General features: G+C 39.3%; 1 protein-coding gene across 1 annotated transcript in view; it reads right to left on the bottom strand.

Annotated features, from left to right (window-relative positions):
• Window positions 1–23231, bottom strand: part of LOC132833419 (sodium channel protein 60E-like) — a 175939-nt gene that overhangs the window by 98471 nt on the left and 54237 nt on the right. The window contains exons 11-14 of the mRNA XM_060852087.1: window positions 18452–18619; window positions 14247–14426; window positions 8847–9102; window positions 4827–4999 (exon numbers count right to left, since the gene is read on the bottom strand). Coding sequence (XP_060708070.1) covers window positions 4827–4999; window positions 8847–9102; window positions 14247–14426; window positions 18452–18619 — 777 coding nt within the window. The remainder of the gene's footprint in view (window positions 1–4826; window positions 5000–8846; window positions 9103–14246; window positions 14427–18451; window positions 18620–23231) is intronic.

Genomic DNA, 23231 nt, shown 5'->3' with positions numbered 1-23231 from the left:
GAAGGAGTAGTGCTCAGCATTAGAACACTCCCTGAGAGAGCCTTAATCTTCCCAAGCAGTGTTAGATACCTGTTTTATAACTGTACCAGAAAAGCTTGGCTAGGGCCACAGCTAGTTCTGGAGTATAAGTCATCAGTACTACTGCAGTCAGGAACCATAGTGTTTGAGCTATCCAGTGCATTCAGCTGCTTCAGGGGGAGGTTGAGTTGGTTGATCCACTTAACAACTAGACTTAAGATTGTTGCAAATGCTTTAGCCTTATCTTTTGCATTGATTTGCAGGACTCCCTCACAATGAGGATGAGGATATTTGTGGGCAGTTCTCATTTTAATTTTTGTGTAATTTTCAATTGTCCACCATTATTCATGACTGGATGTGGCAGGACTGTAAAATGTAGTGGTTGTGGGATCAGATAGCCCTGTCTATCATTTGCTATTTCTCCTGCATGGCCTGCATTATTCCTGCGTTATATCTCCAGCAGATTGAAACTTCATTTTCACATGCACCAAGTGCCGCTCCTGGCATGCCGTCTTGCACACTTCATTTAACTAGGGTCGAACTCCTGATTGGATGGTGATGGTCAAGTGGAGGATTTAGTGGGCCTGAGTTTACAGATTGTTGAATACAATGGTGCTGGTGCTAATGACCAATAGTGTCTTATAGATGTCAGGTTTTAAGTTGATGATCTTGTGCCTTATAAGTGATAGACTGCAGTATTCCTGGCCCTGACCTTCTATTGAAGCCACTGGTAAATCTTTGAGTTTCTGATTGTTAAAAACGCTCAGGATGTTGATAGGGAGGATTCAGTGATGGTAACACCATTGAATGTCAAGGGGTGCTGGTACTTATTGGAGATGGCCATTGCCTGGCATTTGTGTGGCATGAATGTTACTTGCCTGGATATTGCCCAGGTCTTGTTGCATTTGAATGTGGACTATTTCAGTATCTGAGAAGTTGTGAATTGTGCTAAACATTGGTGAACATCCCCACTTCTGACCTTAAGATGGAGGGAAGGTCACTGATGAAGCAGGTGAAGATGGTTGTACCTAGAACACTACCCTGAGGAACTTCTGCAGAGATGTCTTGGAGCTGAAATAATTGCTCTCCAACAATTACAATCATAGAACATAGAACATAGAAAAATACAGCGCAGTACAGGCCCTTCGGCCCTCGATGTTGCGCCGACTGAAGCCTACCTAACCTACACTAGCCCAATAACCTCCATATGCTTATCCAATGCCCGCTTAAATGACCATAAAGAGGGAGAGTCCACCAATGATACTGGCAGGGCATTCCATGAACTCACATCCCGCTGAGTAAAGAATCTACCCCTAACATCTGTCCTATACCAACCTCCCCTTAATTTAAAGCTGTGTCCCCTAGTAACAGCTTATTCCATTAGCGGAAAAAGGTTCTCACTGTCAACCCTATCTAAACCCCTAATCATCTTGTACACCTCTATCAAATCTCCCCTAAACCTTCTTTTCTCCAATGAGAACAGCCCCAAGTGCCTCAGCCTTTCCTCATACGATCTTCCTACCATGCCAGGCAACATCCTGGTAAACCTCCTCTGCACCCGTTCCAATGCCTCCACATCCTTCCTATAGTATGGCGACCAAAACTCCAGGTGACGCCGCACCAGAGTCTTATACAACTGCAACATGACCTCAGGACTCCGGAACTCAATTCCTCTACCAATAAAGCCCAGTACGCCATATGCCTTCTTCACAGCACTATTTACCTGGGTGGCAACTTTCAGAGATCTGTGTACATGGACACCAAGATCCCTCTGCTCATCCACACTACCAAGTAGCCTACCATTAGCCCAGTAATCCATCTTCTTGTTATTCTTACCAAAGTGAATGACTTCACACTTAGCTACATTGAACTCCATTTTCCACCTTTCTGCCCAGCTCTGCAGCTTATCTATATCCTGCTGTAACCTGCCACATCCTTCTTCGCTGTCCACAACTCCACCGACTTTCGTATCATCCGCAAACTTGCTCACCCAGCCTTCAAGCCCCTCCTCCAGGTCATTTATAAAAATGACAAACAGCAATGGTCCCAAAACAGATCCTTGTGGAACACTGCTAGTAACTGCACTCCAAGATGTACCTACACCATCAACTACTACCCTCTGTCTCCTTCCAGCCAGCCACTTCCTAACCACACCTCTAATGCACCCTCAATGCCATACCTCCGTAATTTTTGCAGTAGCCTACCATGGGGTACCTTATCGAACGCCTTGCTAAAATTCATATACACTACATCTACTGCTTTACCCTCGTCCACTTCCTTGGTCACCTTCTCAAAGAATTCAATAAGATTTGTGAGGCACGACCTGCCCTTCACAAAACCATGCTGACTATCCTTGATCACATTATTCCTATCCAGATGTTCATAAATCCTATCCCTTACAATTCTCTCTAAGACTTTGCCCACAACAGAAGTGAGACTCACTGGCCTATAGTTACTAGGGCTATCCCTACTTCCCTTCTTGAACAAGGGGACCACATTTGCTATCCTCCAGTCTTCTCGCACTATTCCTGTAGACAACGACGACATAAAAATCAAGGCCAATGGCTCCGCTATCTCCTCCCTAGCTTCCCAGAGGATCCTAGAATAAATGCCATCAGGTCCAGGGGACTTATCTATTTTCACCCTTTCCAGTATTCCCCAGACCTCTTCCCTACATACCTCAAAGCCATCCATTCTAATCACTTGTGACTCAATATTCACATCAGCAACAATGTCCTGTTCCTGAGTGAATACTGACGAAAAGTATTGATTTAGTGTCTATCCAATCTCCTCCCACCCTACTCTCATTTATCTCTCCACCCTTCAGGCTCTCTGCCTGTAATACTGATGAAGGGTTTTTGCCCGAAATGTTGATTTTACTGCTCCTTGGATGCTGCCAGAACTGTTGTGCTTTTCCAGCACCATTCTAATCTAGATACTGATAAATACTTCAGTTTTGTTATAAAATGTCAATGTCCTTGCTAACAAAGGCTCCACCATCCATGATCTCAGCTTCAAGGAATGTACAGCATCTTGGTTTGAACCAAAATCTGGATCACAGCTGCTGACTCCTTCTCAGCAATCCTACCCTGCCTGGCTTCATATCCCCATTTGAACCTCTGCTGCAATCTCCAAATCCTATCTCAGTCTCTCTTATTACTTCTCTCGTGCCCTTCTACATGTAAACAGCATTTCACACTGCAGCAATTGGATGCATCATCTAGAAATTAATTCTTATGCATTCAGTGATCGCACTTTTGCCCATAATTTTTAAAGCACCATTTCAGATAATTGTCCTTGTGATGGAATGACGGGTATGCCCCCATCCAAAATTACAAGTCTGTGTCCCATTGCACTTTCTATAAGACTCCTAGTTTCCTAAATGCTGAATTTGATTGGTAAAGATGCAACTGAGTAGAACATTAACATTGTGCATCCTGTGTACACTCATTGGATAAATTTATACTGAGTTCTTAACTGCTTTAAAGTTCATGAACAAAACTCGTTCCTTGCCTGTATAAAATTTAGTTATAAAGCTTTTCTTGTGGCCAATAAATGTGTTTTATTTTACATGAAGAAACATATTTCATAAAGTAATACGTAGAAGATATTTGGTTGAGAAATGATTACATTAATGAACTAAATAATTCGAGAGAGCATGGATAGAAATTCGACCATGGCAATTTGAGAATTTGAATTCAATTTGAAGAGTAAAGCTGCCATACTCAACCAACGTGGTCTATATGTAACTGCAGTTCATACAAATGTAGTTAACTGTTTACTGCACTGGGAGTTGATCCTGCAAGGAACCAAGCTGTATCAAACCATTACGTAGAGTTCAAGAAAAATATTCATGATCATTTTCTTAGGACAACTATTGTGTGCCTTAGATAGCAGTAAGGTCTGCATCCCATAAATGAACAAAAGAATGAATTATTTTGTAAAATATCATTGTTTATAGAAGGAAGTACAACAAGTATTCTTACGCTTTAGTTGCCCAGATTAATAGATAAATCTTAATAGCTCTTTAATTTTAAGTTCCTTATAAATATGTCTAGATGGCTATGTACCATAGCAATTGAAAGAGAACATTTCAATTTGACAAATAAGCAGTTAAGACATTTCTCTCTGTGGAATCTCACTCAATATGTAAAATGTCTGCACAGTTGCTTGTATAAAAACTGCACTTCCATTTTAGAATACTTATCTGAAACACAGAAGGTATTGTCTACTTTATTTTAAAGGCTTTTTCCACAATGCTTAATTAATTAAAATATCGTGACATTGAAATTTCAGCCATGATCAGAGACCGAGTGGCATTTGCAATGAAATCTGACTTTGTGATAATTCAGTTTTGTCATTCCAACAATTTTCTGATCAAGTGGTGTGGAATTTAGGAAGATCTTTCTTTTCCCCCAGAACGTTGGGGATTTCTCTAGGACCACTACTGAATACTACTTACAGACATCAGAAAAAAACAAGATATCTGGATCACTTTAGGGATTTTAGAAAGGCTTTAAGTATTTTCAACACGAAGGTAATACATTACCTTCTGCCAGTTGGAAGCTGAACACGCCAAAGTTTATTTTTACCTTTGGTTCAAAAGAGCTTTACAAATATGAATTGGGGTGGAAAGTGATGTAATCCCCTTTGACAATCTCACAATTGCAGATGTAGACTGTGACTTACTGCAAAAACAAATATAGGTTCTGTTCTGCTGTGTCTCCACTGTTGGAGCTGCCATCAAGTCATTTTGGCCTCAGTGACTATAAGACTAGATATTGTATAGAATTACATTCATGTGTTACCATCAAGACTGCTGATCCATTTTCATACTTCCGTCCACTGCTGGCTGGATCACACATAGCACTGATGGTAGGCACTTCATTTGTGCCTGTTGAAGGGAGCTCAACACTATTTGACAGTGTTGGCGAAGCTGTTGACTCAACAGTCCTTGACAAGTTAATTTCATTTTGCATACCTACAAGAAACAATAGTTAGCTTCAAACAAAAAAGATGATTTGGAAAGTATCAACAGATTTAAAATTGTACAACAGAATTCCATTTTTAAAAAAAATCACCTGTCTTCATAAATTCCAAAAACTAAATGCATTTTTGAAGTCTTTTAGCTGAAAATAATGTCACATTATTCTTTGTATAGCGCCGTTACTACCAGAAGTCATCTTACATTGTCCCCAAAATCACAAGAACCACCCAGTATAAAATTAGCAAATTTAAAGTTGGTCAGCAATTTCCAAACTTTACATTTAGATTTTTGATTGTACCAGCATCAGAACTGTGGGTACAAAAATATTGACATAAATTGCATTACAGATTGAACACACTGTTCTTGGAAACACAGGTTATGGATTTGAATCAATGATCCCATATGCTAATTCTTCAATCTTAGACATGAATCAGTGGAAAGCACAAAATGAAAACTCAGTTTGTCCCATTTAAAGGGAAGGAACACGTCAACAGAAGGCCAGGTAGCACTTCTTGTAGGTATAATGAGGATTATTTTAGTAGGTGTAATGAGGGTTATAATAGTAGGTGTAATGAGGGTCATTTTGGTAGGTGTAAAGAGGGTTATTATAGTAGATGTAATGAGGGTTATTTTAGTAGGTGTAATGAGGGTCATTTTAGTAGGTGTAATGAGGGTTATTATAGTAGGTGTAATGAGGGTCATTTTGGTAGGTGTAATGAGGGTTATTATAGTAGGCGTAATGAGGGTCATTTTAGTAGGTGTAATGAGGGTTATTTTAGTAGGTGTAATGAGGGTTATAATAGTAGGTGTAATGAGGGTCATTTTAGTAGGTGTAATGAGGGTTATTATAGTCGATGTAATGAGGGTTATTTTAGTAGGTGTAATGAGGGTTATAATAGTAGGTGTAATGAGGGTCATTTTAGTAGGTGTAATGAGGGTTATTATAGTAGATGTAATGAGGGTTATTTTAGTAGGTGTAATGAGGGTCATTTTAGTAGGTGTAATGAGGGTTATTATAGTAGGTGTAATGAGGGTTATTTTAGTGGGTGTAATGAGGGTTATTATAGTAGATGTAATGAGGGTTATTTTAGTAGGTGTAATGAGGGTCATTTTAGTAGGTGTAATGAGGGTTATTATAGTAGGTGTAATGAGGGTCATTTTAGTAGGTGTAATGAGGGTTATTTTAGTAGGTGTAATGAGGGTTATTATAGTAGGTGTAATGAGGGTCATTTTGGTAGGTGTAATGAGGGTTATTATAGTAGGCGTAATGAGGGTCATTTTAGTAGGTGTAATGAGGGTTATAATAGTAGGTGTAATGAGGGTCATTTTAGTAGGTGTAATGAGGGTTATTATAGTAGATGTAATGAGGGTTATTTTAGTAGGTGTAATGAGGGTTATAATAGTAGGTGTAATGAGGGTCATTTTAGTAGGTGTAATGAGGGTTATTATAGTAGATGTAATGAGGGTTATTTTAGTAGGTGTAATGAGGGTCATTTTAGTAGGTGTAATGAGGGTTATTATAGTAGGTGTAATGAGGGTCATTTTAGTAGGTGTAATGAGGGTTATTATAGTAGGTGTAATGAGGGTTATTTTAGTGGGTGTAATGAGGGTTATTATAGTAGATGTAATGAGGGTTATTTTAGTAGGTGTAATGAGGGTCATTTTAGTAGGTGTAATGAGGGTTATTATAGTAGGTGTAATGAGGGTCATTTTAGTAGGTGTAATGAGGGTTATAATAGTAGGTGTAATGATGGTCATTTTAGTAGGTGTAATGAGGGTTATTTTAGTAGGTGTAATGAGGGTCATTTTAGTAGGTGTAATGAGGGTTATTTTAGTGGGTGTAATGAGGGTTATTATAGTAGGTATAATGAAGGTTATTTTAGTAGGTGTAATGAGGGTTATTTTAGCAGGTGCAATGAGATTTATTATAATAGGTGTAATGAGGATTATTGTAGTAGGTGCAATGAGGGTTATTTTAGTTGGTGTAATGAGGTTTATTGTAGTAGGTGTACTGAGAGTTATTTTAGTCAGCAAACCCAATGGATGTTTGGTGTGAAGCACACAACTGCTGATTGCATACCTGTGTGAAGCCCAAGACATTTTTTAGGGATCAGTTTATTTTAAATGCAGTCACAAACTAGATGTCAAGTGAATCTTTTTATTTTATCTTGCTAAAAATTCAATCAACTTTGCTGTGCTGTATGTTAACTTTAAGAGCTGCATGATTATTCAAAGTAAATGGGGTTATAGTGCTTATATTAACATGGAACAAAGAACAGTACAGATCAGGAACAGATCCTTTGGCTCCAAACTGTATCCTTTTGCTTCTACATGTGCATATCCTTCTATTCCCTGCCTATTTATGTCCTGTCAAGATGATTCTTAAATATTGCTGTTGTATCTGCTTTTACCAACCCCTTTAGAAGTGCATTTCAGCCATTTACCACCCTCTATGTAAAAAAAACTTTCTGTCCCCTTAGAAATTTTCCCTTTTACCTTAAACCTATGTTCCATAGTAATAGATATTTTTATCCTGGCAAAACATCTCTGAAAATCCATTCTCTTCATACCTATTATAATTTTGAAATCTTTGATCAGATTGCTCCTCAGTCTCTGAAATTCGAGAGAAGACAAACCTAGTTTGTTCTATCTTTCCTCATAGCTAATACCCTCCAAATAAACCAACATCCTGGCAAACATTTTCTGTACTCTCTCCAAAGCCTCCTCATCCTTCTGGTAGTGTGGGAAGCAGAACTGTACACAATTTTGCAAATGTGGCCAAACTAAAGTTCTGTACAACTGCAGCATGACTTGCCAATTTTTATACGCTATGTCCCAACCAAAGAAGGCAAGTATGCCATACGTCTTCTTGACCATTTTATGCAATTGTGTTGCCACTTTCAGCCAACTGTGGACCTGTATGCCTAGATTCCTCTGCATGTTAATGCTGCTAAGAGTTCTGCTGTTTGTTGTATACTTCTTTCCTGCATTAGACCTTCCAAAATGCATCACCTCATTCAGATTAAATTCCATCTGCCATTTCTCTACTGGTAACATTCATTTTAAAATTGATTTTATCTGTATCTTCAAATGGGAAGTTGCAGATGTTATTAATAATACATACAAGTTCAGACTCTTGGAGCTATGTTAATAACGTGCAACAGCCAAATTGAGAATATAGGACAACGGGATAATGGAGAAAAGATCTACACTTTATGATCCAGATGGGATGAGGCAGAGAACATAGTGTGGGAACATTTTTTTTCAAACAGTGAGTTGTTGTGATCTGGAATGTACTGAATGTGTGGTAAAAGCAGTAACCTTCAAGAGAGTATTGGATGAATGTTTGAAGGGGAAAGTTCAAAACTATGGGAGAAAACAAGGATTGGGATTATTTGGATAGCCCTATCAAAGAATCAGAACTGACATGATGGGGTTAATTGCCTCTTTCTGTGCTCTACTATTCTATATATCCATAAATTGCACATTTTGATTCTTGGTATTCATCATTCATATTCTTCAGTGCCAATCAGGAATACATGAAATATACTAAATGTGAACCTACTGGATAAAAACTTTAAGTTAGGAATTATGTGTGATTTTGTTGGCTACATTTGTGAGGCATTCCTTTGCTACCTCAACTGAGGTATTGATAAATGTTTCTCTTGAATTGGTGATCATAGGAATACATATAAATTAATACTTTGCTCAGACCCAGACCATAATAAGTTTTATCCAAATATATTTAAACATATTTGCAATACTTATTCTACAACAAAGGATTAAGAGTACAATTTATTTTGTGCTTAAATGCGGACATATAAAGCTTTCTGATACTTACTCATCTGATGTTTCATATTGCAGTCTGATAAAGGGACATCATTAGAAAAGTGAGCATTGTCTGTCTCTGAAGTATCCGTTTGATCATCTGGCTGTATTTTCCCCAAAGATGATTTATTTCTTTTTCGGCAAGATAGCGTAAGCAGGAAGCTCTTAATATAATCTTTATATGGAGTTGTTTTTTCTTCCTTTTTATTTGCAGTAAGTGTATCCCCAGAAAAGAAGTTGAGAAGAAGAGCCAAGAACAAGTTTAACACCTGCAGAACAACATTGAGGAATGTAAAACCAGTTTGGTGTTCATGATGACAAAAATATGAAATTTCACAAAATGCCTTACTAACAGTTCAGGCTATTTCAGAAGAACAACTGATGATATTAATTTAATCTAATCTTTCTTCTTCAGCTGTGGCCAATATATAAATAAATGACAATAATACTTAAATTTTTGTTCTTTGTCAACGGAATTGATGAATAATATGCAATGCTTTATTTTAAGTCACTCTTGTGCATCTACCATTCGGTTAAATGTTGCATGGCCGAGCTTTCACAAATGGAATAGATAAATCATATCACTAATACTTAATAATTTGCTTGGCTTTTTAGCAAATTAATTTCTTCGAAACAATGTTGAGGGCAGAGATTAAAATTGTTAACTGTAATTGAATCTCTTTCTGAAGATATGACCTCCATATTTCAGTCATTAAATCATTGGCCAAGAGTCCATCCTTACAGTGCACTGCCTTTCTCTCCAATTGGATGATGTTCATCAGCCAAATAGTTTTTTTTTGTCTAAGGGAGGAGGCTGTACTTTTGTGAGATGTGAAACTGTCCAAGTGGAATTGCATTAATCAGGAACTTACAAAGTTCAGGTCAAAGACATTCATGATTGCAAAATACTGCATGTGTACCTTAGGCAGTGACCATCAATGTGAAATAGAAATCCTGGCCAGAAGTAATCTTGATCATGACATTGATCATTACAAACCATTCCAGTAATCTCTGTGAAACAGAAATATTTTCAAGCAAGCTTTGAAGTTGCAAAGCCTTGATTCCACAATTCACAAACACATTCCAAGATCTCAGGCTGCATAAAGTACCAGAGATGCTTTCTTGATAATTGAGCTGTCAGTATTTCACAATGTCCTCTTTGAGTGATGTGGGGGGATGTTGTGAGAAGGTGTTGGTGGTCCTATATTGCTTGCAATTTCCTGCTACGTATACATGATGTAGCTTATGCAGACTACATTTGAATGAGGTCTGTTATGTTGAAGATCCATGTAGTTGCATCCTATTGTCCTTTTTGGCAGAGGCCTCCATGAACCACGGTAAACTGTCACTTGTATTTACTGCGACTACTGACTGATCAAATTGATAAGAAGTTGCTTTGTTTCCAATAATCTGCCACAGGCTGATTGAAGCTTTCATCATTGGATCCAGGCACAGCAGCTATAATCATCTCTATGGCCTCAGCACGATGAACAGCACGGAAAGTGATGAGGAACACATGTGTCTGGGAGCCCAGGACCAGCATCAGCCTCCACAAGATGTGGAACAGTTATATGTAGAATATCCAGCCAAATGTCCACTCACAGTGTGGAAAAAATGCAGAAAACCCACAGCCTTTGGTCTTCTAGATGGAATGTCCTCCAAATAAGAGTAACACATGCCATGACCAAATTAGAATGATCCCAGGACACTGTCATCTGCTGTGAACTGTGACATCTGCTGAAGCATTCCAAGGACACTGAAGAATATATACAATATTGGTGAGCATAACTGTCTTTGTTAATCACAAATACTTCCACTTGGCTGATGTTCAACTCATCTGATATTATGGTGACCATATTTTGGAAAGTTATAAAAAATACTGGCATTTTGGAAATCTGCTCCAGACATCCTGGATCATTCCATAATGCCAGTTTTTTTTTGTATATAACTTGCAGGTTCTTCCTTCATTTGCCTTCCAAAGATGGCTGGTGTGAGCCAAAGACCACCTTGTCCATCCATGGAGTGACAACTCCTTTATGCAAGCCCCTGAATGCGATTGAGCATGTATACAATGCAATCCTTCCAGTTGCTGTTTCTTTAAGATAAAGTTCCCATGCATGGACAGGGCTGGGGGCTTGTGCAACATGTTACTGAATGTGAATCACAGCCTTTGCAAGGCTGTGCTCTACACAACTGCAACAAGTGGTTTGGCTGAGATGAATGTGAGTCTGTAAAGGCAGAATCAGTAGAGGTCAGTTAACTGAGTTGGCTACATAGCTGGTTTTCCATGCAGTATGATGCCAACAACATAAATTTGAATCCTGGACCAGCTGAGATCATCATAAGGACCCACTTGAGGCAAGGTGACTCTCAGTTTAAACTACCACTAGTTGTCTTTCTGTAATGAGGGAGCAGCCCTCAAGGAATAGCAATTGGGCTTTAGTTGTTCGCTATAAATATATGAATTTGTTATGGGGACAAAATGTAATGTTTTCAAATTTGTGGGAAATACAATCAAAATGTTTTGTTGTGAGGAAAGTGTAAAGTGACTTCACAAGGGTTTGGACAAGCTTGATGAGTGGGCAACATAAAATACAAAATGTGTCACTATCCACTTTGGTAGAAGGAACAGATATGCATAGTATTTCTTAACTGGTAAGAGATTGGAAAATTTGGATGTACAAAGGGAATTGGATGGTTTTTGTCAGTACATTACTGAAGGTTAGTAATGCAGATACAGCAAGCTATGAGGAAGTTAACAGAATGTTAGCCTTTATTGCAAGAAGTTTTGCACATAGGAGTAGTGAAGTTTTACATCATTGTATAGGAGCTTAGTTAGATTGGAATACTATGTGCAGTTTTGGTTGCCTTTTCTCAGGAAGAATACTATTGCAAGAGAAGACTTTCAACAAAATCTCACCAGATTTGTTCCCAGACAGTGAGATTGTCCAGTAAAGACAGATTGTGAAAACTGATGCTGTACTCTCTAGAATTTTGACAAATGTGAGATGTTATCGTTGAAAGATACAAATACTTAAAGAGACAGACAGAGTGGAAGCAGATAATTTTTTTTAATATTCACTTGTGGGAGGTGGGTGTTGCTAATATTTATTGTTGCCCATGAGAAGGTGGTGGTGAGCGTCTTCCCTGAACTGCTGCAGGCTATGTTCTGAACGTAGACCCACAATACTCTTAAGGAGGGAATTCAAGGATTTTGATGTAGTGCCACTGAAGGAATGGCAAGTTTGATATTTCAAGGATGATATTTCCAAATCAGGAAGGTGAGAAGCTTGGAGCGAAACTTGTAAGTGGTGGTGTTCCCATGTATCTGCTGCCCTTGTCTTTCAAGATGGAAGCATTCATCGATATGGAAGATGGTATCTAAGGAACCGTGGTGAATTTTTGCAATTTTACCACCTTGTTGGTGGTACACACTGCTGCTATTGCTACAATTACTCTAAGAGTCGGTTGTCTCTCACTGGAAGAAATTCAATACTGCTTTAAAAATCCTCCATTTTGTCACTAATTAAGAAGGACTTTCTACTTATGCGCATCAGTGGTGCAGAGAGTGGATGTGATGACAATAGGTTATTTTGTATTGGATGGTATCAACCTATTTTTTAGATTAGATTAGATTAGATTACTTACAGTGTGGAAACAGGCCCATCGGCCCAACAAGTCCACACCGACCCGCCGAAGCGCAACCCACCCAGACCCATTCCCCTACATTTTACCCCTTCACCTAACACTACGGCAATTTAGCATGGCCAATTCACCTAACCTGCACATTTTTGGATTGTGGGAGGAAACCGGAGCACCTGGAGGAAACCCACGCAGACATAGGGAGAATGTGCAAACTCCACACAGTCAGTTGCCCGAGGCTAGACTTGAACCTGGGAATCTGATGTTGTGGGGCAGCTGTGCTAACCACTGAGCCACTGCACATATCTGGGCAAATGGAATGTATTCTATCACATTCTTGATTATGCCTTGACAGATGATGGACAGTTTTGTAGAGTTAGGCTGGGAGTTACTCACTGTAGGATTCCTAGCCTGTGACCTGCTCTTGTCGCCTTGTATTTATATGGCTAGTGCTGTTCAGTTTCTAGTTAATGGTAACCCCAAGGATTTTGATAGTGGGGCTTCAGTGATGGTAATGCGACAAAATGTCAAGGGACAATGGTTACATTCTTTGTTGTTGATGATGGTCATTGCCTGCCATTTGTATGGTACAAATTTTACTTGCCACTTGTTAGCACAAACATGGATAATGTTCAAGCATTGCTGCATTTGGATATGAACTACTTTTGTTTCTGAGGAGTCATGAATGGTGTAATCATCAGCAAACATCCCTACTTCTGACCAAATGACAAAGAGAGTGTTATTGAAGCAGGTGAAAATGGTTGGGCCAAGGATACTACACTGACGAACTCCTGCAGAGATATCATAGAGCGGAGATAACTGACCTCCGACAATTACAACCATCTTACTTATGGCAGCTATATCTCTAACTAGCGAAGAAGTTTCATCCTGATTCCCATTGATTCATTTTGCTATTTGGTTAAGTTTTACGTGTTTTTGACCATTTGCCCCAAAATCTGTTTGATGTCAAATTTTAATCAGGCAGATACTTTTTACTTTTGTATATGCTGTAAAATACATTGTTATAGCTTCAAATCAAATTATTTTAAAGAAATGGTCATATACATAGGGGAACAAAAAGAAATCCACTAATCCCTTAAACATTCATTGAACTGAGTTCAAACAGATGGACATTAAAAACTGAGTATTTTTAGAACTTTTCCAATTATGTGTAATTTTCCCTAATATATTTTTGTAGCCCTTGTAAGGTTATCCCCTTGCCTATGTGGCCCACCATTGCAAACCGGCTGGGCACCACTGCTTTCGTACTTATCTCTTCAGCTATGCTTTTGACCATCTGTCGGAAAATGTGCTTATGATCTCAAATTTTACTTCATAACAAAGCACCATTGAGCTTTCCTGTTACATTAAAGGGCACTAAATAAATAAAATTGTTGCATTAGAAAAGCTCCCTGCAGTTCTTTAGCCACAATGAAGTACAGTTGCTGTGTTGATTGCAACATTTTGCAAAATATATGCAAAACAATTATAAATTTTGAATGTTACTGTAGATTACATTAATGAATATAGAAGAATAAGATATGAATAGTATTCATGTTAAATCTCAAATTCTACACCTTTAATTAGAATTTAAAAATCAGATCTATAGTTAGTTGTAGCTTAACATACGGATATATTGTGTATATATAAAACATTGTTTTCGGCGTTTTTGGCAAACATTCCTTTTTTGTAAATACTAATGTCTTAAAAATATCATGGGAAAAGACAGCAGGTTTGATATAATCTGAATCGACGCATTAAGTGTTCTTACCAGAAAGTTTCCAGCTATGTATGTAAGCAGGAACAGTGGTAGACAAAAGTACATCTTTGAGCAGCGCATACAATCATACAATGGTTCAATCCATTCTCCACATAGAATTCGAAAGACCATTATAAAGGAATTGTAAAAGCCTCTGAAGTTCCATCTTGGTATTTGATTGCCTTCAAATGCCTCCTATGAGGTAATATAATGTCATATGAAAAACAAAACAGATGAATATTGTAGAGTAGGTAATTATGTAATACTCATCTTATTCCATGTGTGAGAAAAGTTTACTTAATCTGGTTTGTTAAAGTCAAAACAAGTTATGAAATATTATACAACCTATGGAACCATGAAAAATCATTGTTTTCTACTTGTGTTCTGTTAACAATTCTTATAAGCCTAAGAATATGGCTATTTTTAATACTAGTCAGTAAACATAAAACCTGGTTAAGTGACATTCCTTTAATTCTCTCGTGGAATTAAGTCTTGATGACAACATAGAAGCATTTTTAAAATTTGATCTACTAATATCACCAACAGTGATCTTGAGATGTTTACAAAGTCGAATTGGTACAATTACTCTAAGATTCGGCTGCCTCTTACCAAAAGAAACTCAATACTGTTTTGAAAATCCTCCATTTTGCCACTAATTAGGAGCTCTTTCTACTCATGATATTGTTTCATAAAAGTAATTGGGTTAGTATGAATGTTTGATGTTGTGATATGATTATTCTGCTTCATTAGGACATTTTCCAATTTAGGTCCTACCAGCCCCAGAAGACAGACCAATGGTCCACATACTCAAACCTACCCCCCTACACCAGCTATTTAGCCATGTATTTAACTGTAATATGTTCTATTCCTAGTCTTACTGGCATGTCACACACAAAGTAATCTTAAATTGAGGATTTATTAGATCAGCCAGGATTTCAGTGAATGGCAGGGTGGACTCAATCAGCTGTGTTGAGAGTGTGGTGCTGGAAAAGCACAGCAAGTCAGGCAGCATCCGAGGAGCAGGAGACTCGATGTTTCGGGCAAATGCCCTTCATCAGGAATGAGGCTGGGAGCCTCGGGGGTCGAGAGATAAATGGGAGGGGGATGGGGCTGAGGTGAAGGTAGCTGAGAGTGCGATAAATGGATGGAGGTGGGGGTAAAGGTGACAGATCGGAGGGGAGGATCGAGCAGATTGGTGAGAAGGAAGATGGACAGATAGGACAGGTCATGAGGGCGGTGCTGAGCTGAAAGGTTGGAACTGGGATAAGATGGGGGAAGAGGAAATGAGGAAACTGGTGAAATTTGCATTGATTCTATGGGGTTGGAGGGTCCCAAGGAGAAGATGAGGTGTTCTTCCTCCCAGCGTCGGGTGGTTGGGTGTGTCAATGGAGGAGGCCCAGGACCTGTATATCCTTGGCAGAGGGGGAGGGGGAATTGAAGTGTTCGGCCACAGGGCAGTGGGTTTGGTTGGTGCGGGTGTCCCGGAGTTGTTCTCAGAAGAGCTCTGTGAGTAGTCGTCCTGTCCCCCCAATGTAAAGGAGACTGCATCAGGATCAAGGGATACAGTTAATACCATGTGGATGTGCAGGTGAAACTTGTTTGGATGTGAAAGGCTCCTTTGGGCCCTGGGCTGAGGTGAGACAGGAGGTGTGGGCGCAGGTTTTGCAATGCCTGCAGTGGCAGGGGAAGATGCTGGGAGGATAGGGTGGGTTGTTAGGGGGCGTGGACCTGATGAGACAGTCCCAGAGGGAACAGTCTATATGGAAAGCGGATAGAGGTGGGGTCCATTTGTAGGTGGCAGAAATAGCGGAGGATGATGCGATGTATACAAAAGTTGGTGGTGTGGAAGGTGATGACTGGGGAGTTGGGGTGGGGCGCGTGGGTTCTGTCCTTGTTGCAGTTGGAGGGTTGGGATTCAAAGGCGGAAGTGTGGGAAATAGTTGAGATGTGCTGGAAGGCATCATCAACTATGTGGGAGGGGAGATTGTGGTCTTTAAAGGAGGCCATCTGGTTCGTTCTATGGTGGAATTGGTCCTCCTGGGAACAGATGCAGCAGAGGCGGAGGAATTGGGAATAAAGGATAGCATCTTTGCAGGAGGTAGGGTTGGAGGGGGTACAATCCAGATAGTTGTGGGTGTTGATGAGTTTGTAGAAGATATCAGTGTTGAGTCAGTTCCCGTTGATGGAGATGGAGAGGTCCAGGAAGGGGAGGGAGGTGTCTGAGATGGTCCAGGTGAATTTAAGGTCAGGGTGGAATGTGTTGGTGAAGTGGGAGCACGAGGTTGCACAGATGCAGTCATCAATGTAACGGAGGTAAAGGTGGGGAGTGGTGCCGGTGTAACTATGGAAGATGGACTGCTCCACATAGCTTACAAAAAGACAGGCATAGCTGGGGCCCATGCATGTGCCCATGGCTACCCCTTTTGTTTGGAGGAAGTGGGATCATTTGTACTTTCTGAATTACATTGTACTTTGCTCAAAAACTGCATGAATTCATGTAAGACTCATATCTCACTTTTTAGATTAGAATCAGTCTAAACATTATGGCACAGACAGAGAACACAGGGGGCTAACACCTTCAACATATTGTCGAGCTAACACCAATTATTACCGTTAACCTGAAAATGCAACTTTTAAAAAAATGTTTTGTGATTTACATATGAAAGAAGTGAAACTATCATGGTATTCGAACAGATGAAAGACTAACAAACAATCAAGGTATTTTTCAATGTATAATTTCAGTTACATCACACTGTAAACTTTTGCTATAAATTCTGTGCCTTACAATTGTGTCCTCCACAACCATCTGATGAAGGAGCGGCGCTCCGAAAGCTAGTGTACTTCCAGTTAAACCTGTTGGACTATAATCTGGTGTTGTGTGATTTTTAACTTTTTTTATTTCTTCATCGCAACGAATCATTTCTTTTAGAAAACTCTCAGTCTCCAGCTTTTATGCAGTCAAATATCTGTCGAAACTTATATGCAAAGAATGGCCATTGAGGTGAGGTGCTGAGGTTTACCGACACATGCAGAACTTTAAACAGTGAAAGTGAGGTCTGCAGATGCCGGAGATCAGAGCTGAAAAAGTGTTGCTGGAAAAACGCAGCAGGTCAGGCAGCATCCAAGGAACAGGAAATTTGACGTTTCGGGCATAAACCCTTCATCAGGAATCTATGCCCGAAATGTCGAATTTCCTGTTCCTTGGATGCTGCCTGACCTGCTGCGCTTTTCCAGCAACACATTTTAAACAGTGAAAGCCAAGTATTTGAAGAGAGCAGGAAAGAAGACATGGACTGAATATTAAATGAGGACCCCTGAATAGATGTACCTCAGAGTGCAATTAAACTCTGTCATGTAGGTAGAATACCAACTTTATGCTATCAGCTTATTTCAATGAGTTCTGCATCAGTCAGAATTAATTACTGATGAAGGCCTGTATAATAATGGCTTTGTCACTTAAAACTAATCTGCACTGCTTAAAACTGGGCTTCACATAGCTTAAGGTAAAGGTGTATTGTGTCTGTAGCAGATGTGACAATTGTACAGAAAGTGACTCTGTCCTGGAAAATCTTGAAGAATGTCACAACATAGACAGAGTAGCTTTCAATGGCCTCCTGATTTGACTGGTTGACCCAAATTTCCTGTTTAGGAGCAAGTGAGGCCTGCAGATGCTGGACATTACAGTTAAAGAGTGCGGTGCTGGAAAAGCACAGCTGGTCAGGCAGCATCTGGCAAGCAGGAGAGTCGATGTTTTGAACATATACCCTTCATCAGGAATGATGACGGGCTTATGCTCGATACGTTAATTCTCATGCTCCTTAGATTCTGCCTGACCAGCTGTGCTTTTCCAGCGCCATACTCTTCAAATTTCCTGTTTGTGTGCTTTATATTCTGTGTAGTCTTATGTAATCGTGTTCTTTTGCTTTGTGAAGTACTACCTCCTGCAACTCATCAACTAACCTTGATTGAATATATTTGCATAGGAATGTCATTGTGATGTTTTCATTTGAGGCTGCTTTATGAGACCAGCTTTCTGTACCATATGGAGTATCCCTGGAGAAGTATATATCAAAAAATTACTTTACTGGAATCCATTTTTAATTAAAGTTTGGGTAAATTTGTAGCATGCAATGGAATTTGTAGATTTATTATCAGAGTCAGAACGATTACCTCGTTTGACAGTGGAGCAAAATAAGTCATTGTTTTAACATACTTACTTTATTTTCATAGTCATGTCCAACAAGCTGCATTCCTATTACAGTGAATATATAAATCACGATGATGACAATAAGTGTCAGATTTCCCATCTCTTTTAAAGATTTGAATATAATGTTGATCAATGTGTTCAGTGTTTTCCAGTTTTTTGCTAGTTTGAAGACTCTAAGCTGATATTAAAAGAAAATAGCAAAATTCAGAAGAGTTAGAATTTTGAGAGGTTTCACAATATATTATGAATAAAAGCATATTAACATTATAATTTTGTTTTATTTCTGATTTGGCCAAATAAATACTTTGGGAATTTCATAGCTTTCGATGACTAACGAAGTGAACTGAAAACTTGAGTAGAATATGCCATGCATGTCCATTTGATTATGAAGCTTTCAAAATGCAGCACCAGTGATATCCCTGCCAGAAAATAATTATCTTGGTATTAGCATAATACAGTAAAGAACTGAAGGAGAACACACATGTGTGCATGTTTAATCCAGATGAGATGATTATTTAAATAGAAGCAATGTGAAATCCAACAGATGGGTTGGGAAACAAAGTTGGAATTCCATCACAGATTGGTTTGTCACTTTGCTGGCTGAATGGATTCTGTAAGCAACTAATTTTCTATGTGATCCCCTCAGAGACTTATCTACAACTCTATGAGGTCTACAAGTCACAAATGTTTTTGCTCATTTTGCTCCTCTAGAGAGTCCAAGATGAATGCCATCTTCTGTAAAGCACAATCCTCTATCTGTGTTTTTTACATTAAATTTACCATAAAAAAACAGGCCAATCCACCATTCTGGTGTGCTGTTGTTTATTATTCTCAGCCTGCTCAGAGATGGAGGTGGAACAGTTTTTTTTAGCCAGAACAATTGAACTATATGTATATCATATGCAAATTAGGGAGTGATTCATACATGACCATCTAGAGTAAGCGTTTTGACATGATCTGATATCACTGCTGGCGATGTCATCAGCTGTCCTATTGACAGCTCCTTACCCTTCAGCCCAGCTCTTTATTCTATCTCTGAAAATTTACATTTTTAAATTATGACATTACCCATTAGACCGATACTGTGTCCCAATTTGTTTACATTTCTATTCATTATATTAAATTTAAATTTGGAGTGGTGAAAAACTTCTGTCTTTTCACATTTGAAGTTGGTACAACAGAGCTTTGTAAAGGAAAAGTAAAGGGAAGACCTTTTAGAATGGAGATAAGGAGAAACTTCTTCAGCCAGAGAGTGATGAATCTATGGAATTCATTGCCACAGAAGGCTGTGGAGGTCAGGTCATTGAGTATGTTTAAGACTGAGATAGATCGGTTCTTGAGTATCAACAGGGATCAAGGGTTACAGAGAGAAAGCATAGAATGGGATTGAGAAACCTATTAGCCAAGATTAAATGGTGGAGAAGGCTGGATGGCCTAATTCCTGCTCCTATGTCTCATTGTCTTGTTGTCTTTGATTTCTTTTTAAAAGATGTGTTTTTTGAACATGTATTAAAATTCTGAAGGACCAGCCCGACAAAATTAAGAAGTCAGTTTATTGTAAACTCACTTGGATACGTTATGAACCTTGCTAAAAAGGTAAAACACATCCTGGATTCTGTGACCTGCAGCTACACCCACACATATGTACATGCTAGTGTGCAGACAAAAGAACAAGGTGTGTGGTGAGGTGAGGTGGAATTGAAAAGGAGTCACAATCCTCAGGTAGGGGAATTACATGCTTTACAATTGATCTTGACAATCTATTGGGATTGTGGCTGAGCAGTTGTCCTCTTGAACTCAGACAGCAATTATTCCACTTTCCAGAATGGTTGATCTTGTGGCACTTAGTTTCATTTTAGTTTTATATTCTCTCCATGCCATAATTTACAACTTATAACAGAGACAGTGTCTTCATTTGAAAATTTCTGGAGTGACAGAAAGGTGATCTTAATTCTATGAAGAGTCTTTATTTCTGATGTTATGGATATTACTGTTTTCTGTAACAAATTCAGAGCTTCCACAGGAGGGGTTTCTGTTTGGGGATACTGGCTATTGGCTCACAATATGGACCGTTTATTTTTGATGAAGTGTTTTGATGATCCATTGTCAGAGATTCTCAGTTATCCTTTTATGGAGATTGGGATTTTAACTCCTCTGCACAGAATGAGTTTCACAAGATTTTTCTCATTCCAGCAATAGGTAGTAGGGATGTCTCACCACCAGAGACACTTGAAAGCCTCAGTTTAAACTATCCCAGAGATGAATTTTATTGTCATGGATATCCTTTATAGGGTGTGGTAGACAGTTAAAGCCACAACATTTGGACATTATTTCAGAAATTCCTGTGGCACTTGACTATTTTCAATTGAGTTGACTTTAGCAGCTAGTTTAAGGATTTTAACTACTGTTCCTGAAACCACAGTCCAATGATTAGGTAATGAGATTTTAAAGATTAATAGTTCACTATGAGAATTAATCTATATTCTTATATTGTATCCCAACATTTGATTTGATTTGATTTATTATTGTCACATGTACAGAGATAGAGTAAAAAGTATTGTTTTGTGTGCTATCCAGGCAAATTAAACATCAGTACATCAGGGTAATAGAATACAATGTAGAATATAATGTTACAGCTACAGAGAACTTGCAGAGAAAGATCAATTTTAATACATGTGGGGTCTGTTCAAAAATCTGATAACAATGGGGGAGAAGCTGTTTTTGAATCTTTCGTACGTGTTTTCAATCTTTTGTATCTTCTGTCCAATGGAAGAGGGTGGAAGGGCGACTTTGATTATTTTGCCTGCTTTCCTGAGGCAGCGGGAAGTACAGATGGTGTCAACGGAAGGAAACCTGGTTTACGTGATAGGCAGGCCTGCATTCACAACTCTAATTTCTTGCAGTCATGCGCAGAGCAGCTGCCATACTAAGCTGTGATGTATCCTGATAAGGTGCTTTCTGTGGTGCATCTATAAAAATTCATAAGAGTCATTGCAGACATGCTGGATTTCCTTAGCCTTCTGAAGTAGAGGCGTTGGGGTGCTTTCTTGACCATAGCATTGTCATGGGGGACCAAGACATATTTTTGCTATTTCATTCATTAGTCTGTGTCCTAGTCCCCTCCCCACCAAGTCACATGGAGAGGGTTCAATTGCTGATTGTGTTATCAACTCATCTGAAAGTTAGTCAGCTTGTGTCCTGCTTGCATGCTTTTTTTTTTGTCCATTACTTTTTCTTTAGGGAAAAGCATTTCCATAATGGAATGCCATGCTGCTTATAGGATGAACTGTTGGTCATGATCCCTCAATTGTCATTTGGCTGAATCTGGCTAGCTATACTCCAGTCCAGTTTGTGCATGGGTTGGCCATAGTATCAGTTGACTGGTGAAAGGATAGCTGAAAGCCATTTTCAATAGGCTCCTGCTAATGCATAATGCACTAATTCTTTGGCAGAGTTGCTCTGTGGAGTGCTGCGAGATCCTCTAGTGTTGGTGAGTTGCTTCTGTCACACCCTCTGCTTTGATGATCTCCCCCTTCATGTCTTCTGGTGAACTGGTTAGTTCTTCTGCTCTCTGTTACCAAGGTTGTGCCTTGACCTCCCCAGAAGATATGTCACCTGCACTTGCCAAAAACTTGGTCTTCTGGGTAGCCCTTTGATGTCCTCCCCTGAAGTGGTTTGTATGGATCCCCTTCCTGTGCTTTCCTCTGCTTGATGCAGAGTTCTGCAGAAATTCTTCCATCCCCTTTGTCAGCCTCTACTTTGAGACGGTCTGGATCATACTGGAGAAGTTTCTAATTGTGTGGTATTTTCAAGCTTTCTACTTTCACATATTGCTCTCAGCTGGATTTCATGATTAACTGGTCTTCCAAGGATCAGTCATATTCATTGTATTGTCTGAAAGTGGTTTCTCCTGGATCACTACACTGGATACAACCACTACTGTTGTCTCCATATGTTTCTAGCTTCACATGGACTGGTATTCCAGAGACCCATGTCCTCAAGTCAAAATCTGGATTGGATTGGTACCTGCTCTTGTTGATTCCTCAGTAGTTGTGGTCTGGTCTGCTCTTCAGACCAACTGGTTATGCAAGGGTCTATTCCTGGCCTTTCTGAAAAGCTGTGTTGTACTATTTCTGTGGTGTCTTGGCAGCTCTCCCCATGCACTATCTTTTCAAAGAATAACGTGATATTCAGATTCTCCAGCTGTGGCTCATTATTATTAACAGTAGTGATGCCGTGGTCTGCATGTTCATCTCTCAGTTCCCTGAACAGTAGTGTATCATTTGGAACATTTCACTGAGGCTGATGGTGCAGATATTGTCAATAGGGGCTCTACCCAGTTGGGCTTCTTCTGCTCCAGTGAGTGACAAAACTGTAATGCCCCACAGGCGTCTCTCCTCATCAAACAATAATGTTGAGTTTGAAGGACTGTGAAATTTCCTATCTCCTGTGCCAGAGTGTCACAGTCACTCAGCCTAAGATCTTCAATGAGATTCCCCTTTGAGCTGTGTAGGCATACTCCATTGCATTTGGGGAGATTTGGTCTCAGTTAATGCAGTGCATCTGATAGATTTGAATCTGCTGCTCCCATATTAATTTCCAATTCTGCATTATGTCCATTGATAAAGAGCTCTGTGCTCTGTAAATCCGCTGCAATCTAAATTAAATCTGTTCAGAAAGCTGGGAGTTTTCTAATTATTTCATACTGAAAGATCTAGGAGTCCCTGCTGCAGACTTGTAGTTTGAAGGTGGAGGCATTTCATTGCAGTATAGCCCCTTCACTTGCAGGC

The sequence above is a fragment of the Hemiscyllium ocellatum genome, chromosome 1 (genome assembly GCF_020745735.1).
Source record: "Hemiscyllium ocellatum isolate sHemOce1 chromosome 1, sHemOce1.pat.X.cur, whole genome shotgun sequence".
NCBI classification, from domain to species: domain Eukaryota; kingdom Metazoa; phylum Chordata; class Chondrichthyes; order Orectolobiformes; family Hemiscylliidae; genus Hemiscyllium; species Hemiscyllium ocellatum.
This window is presented reverse-complemented; position numbering and strand designations above follow the sequence as displayed.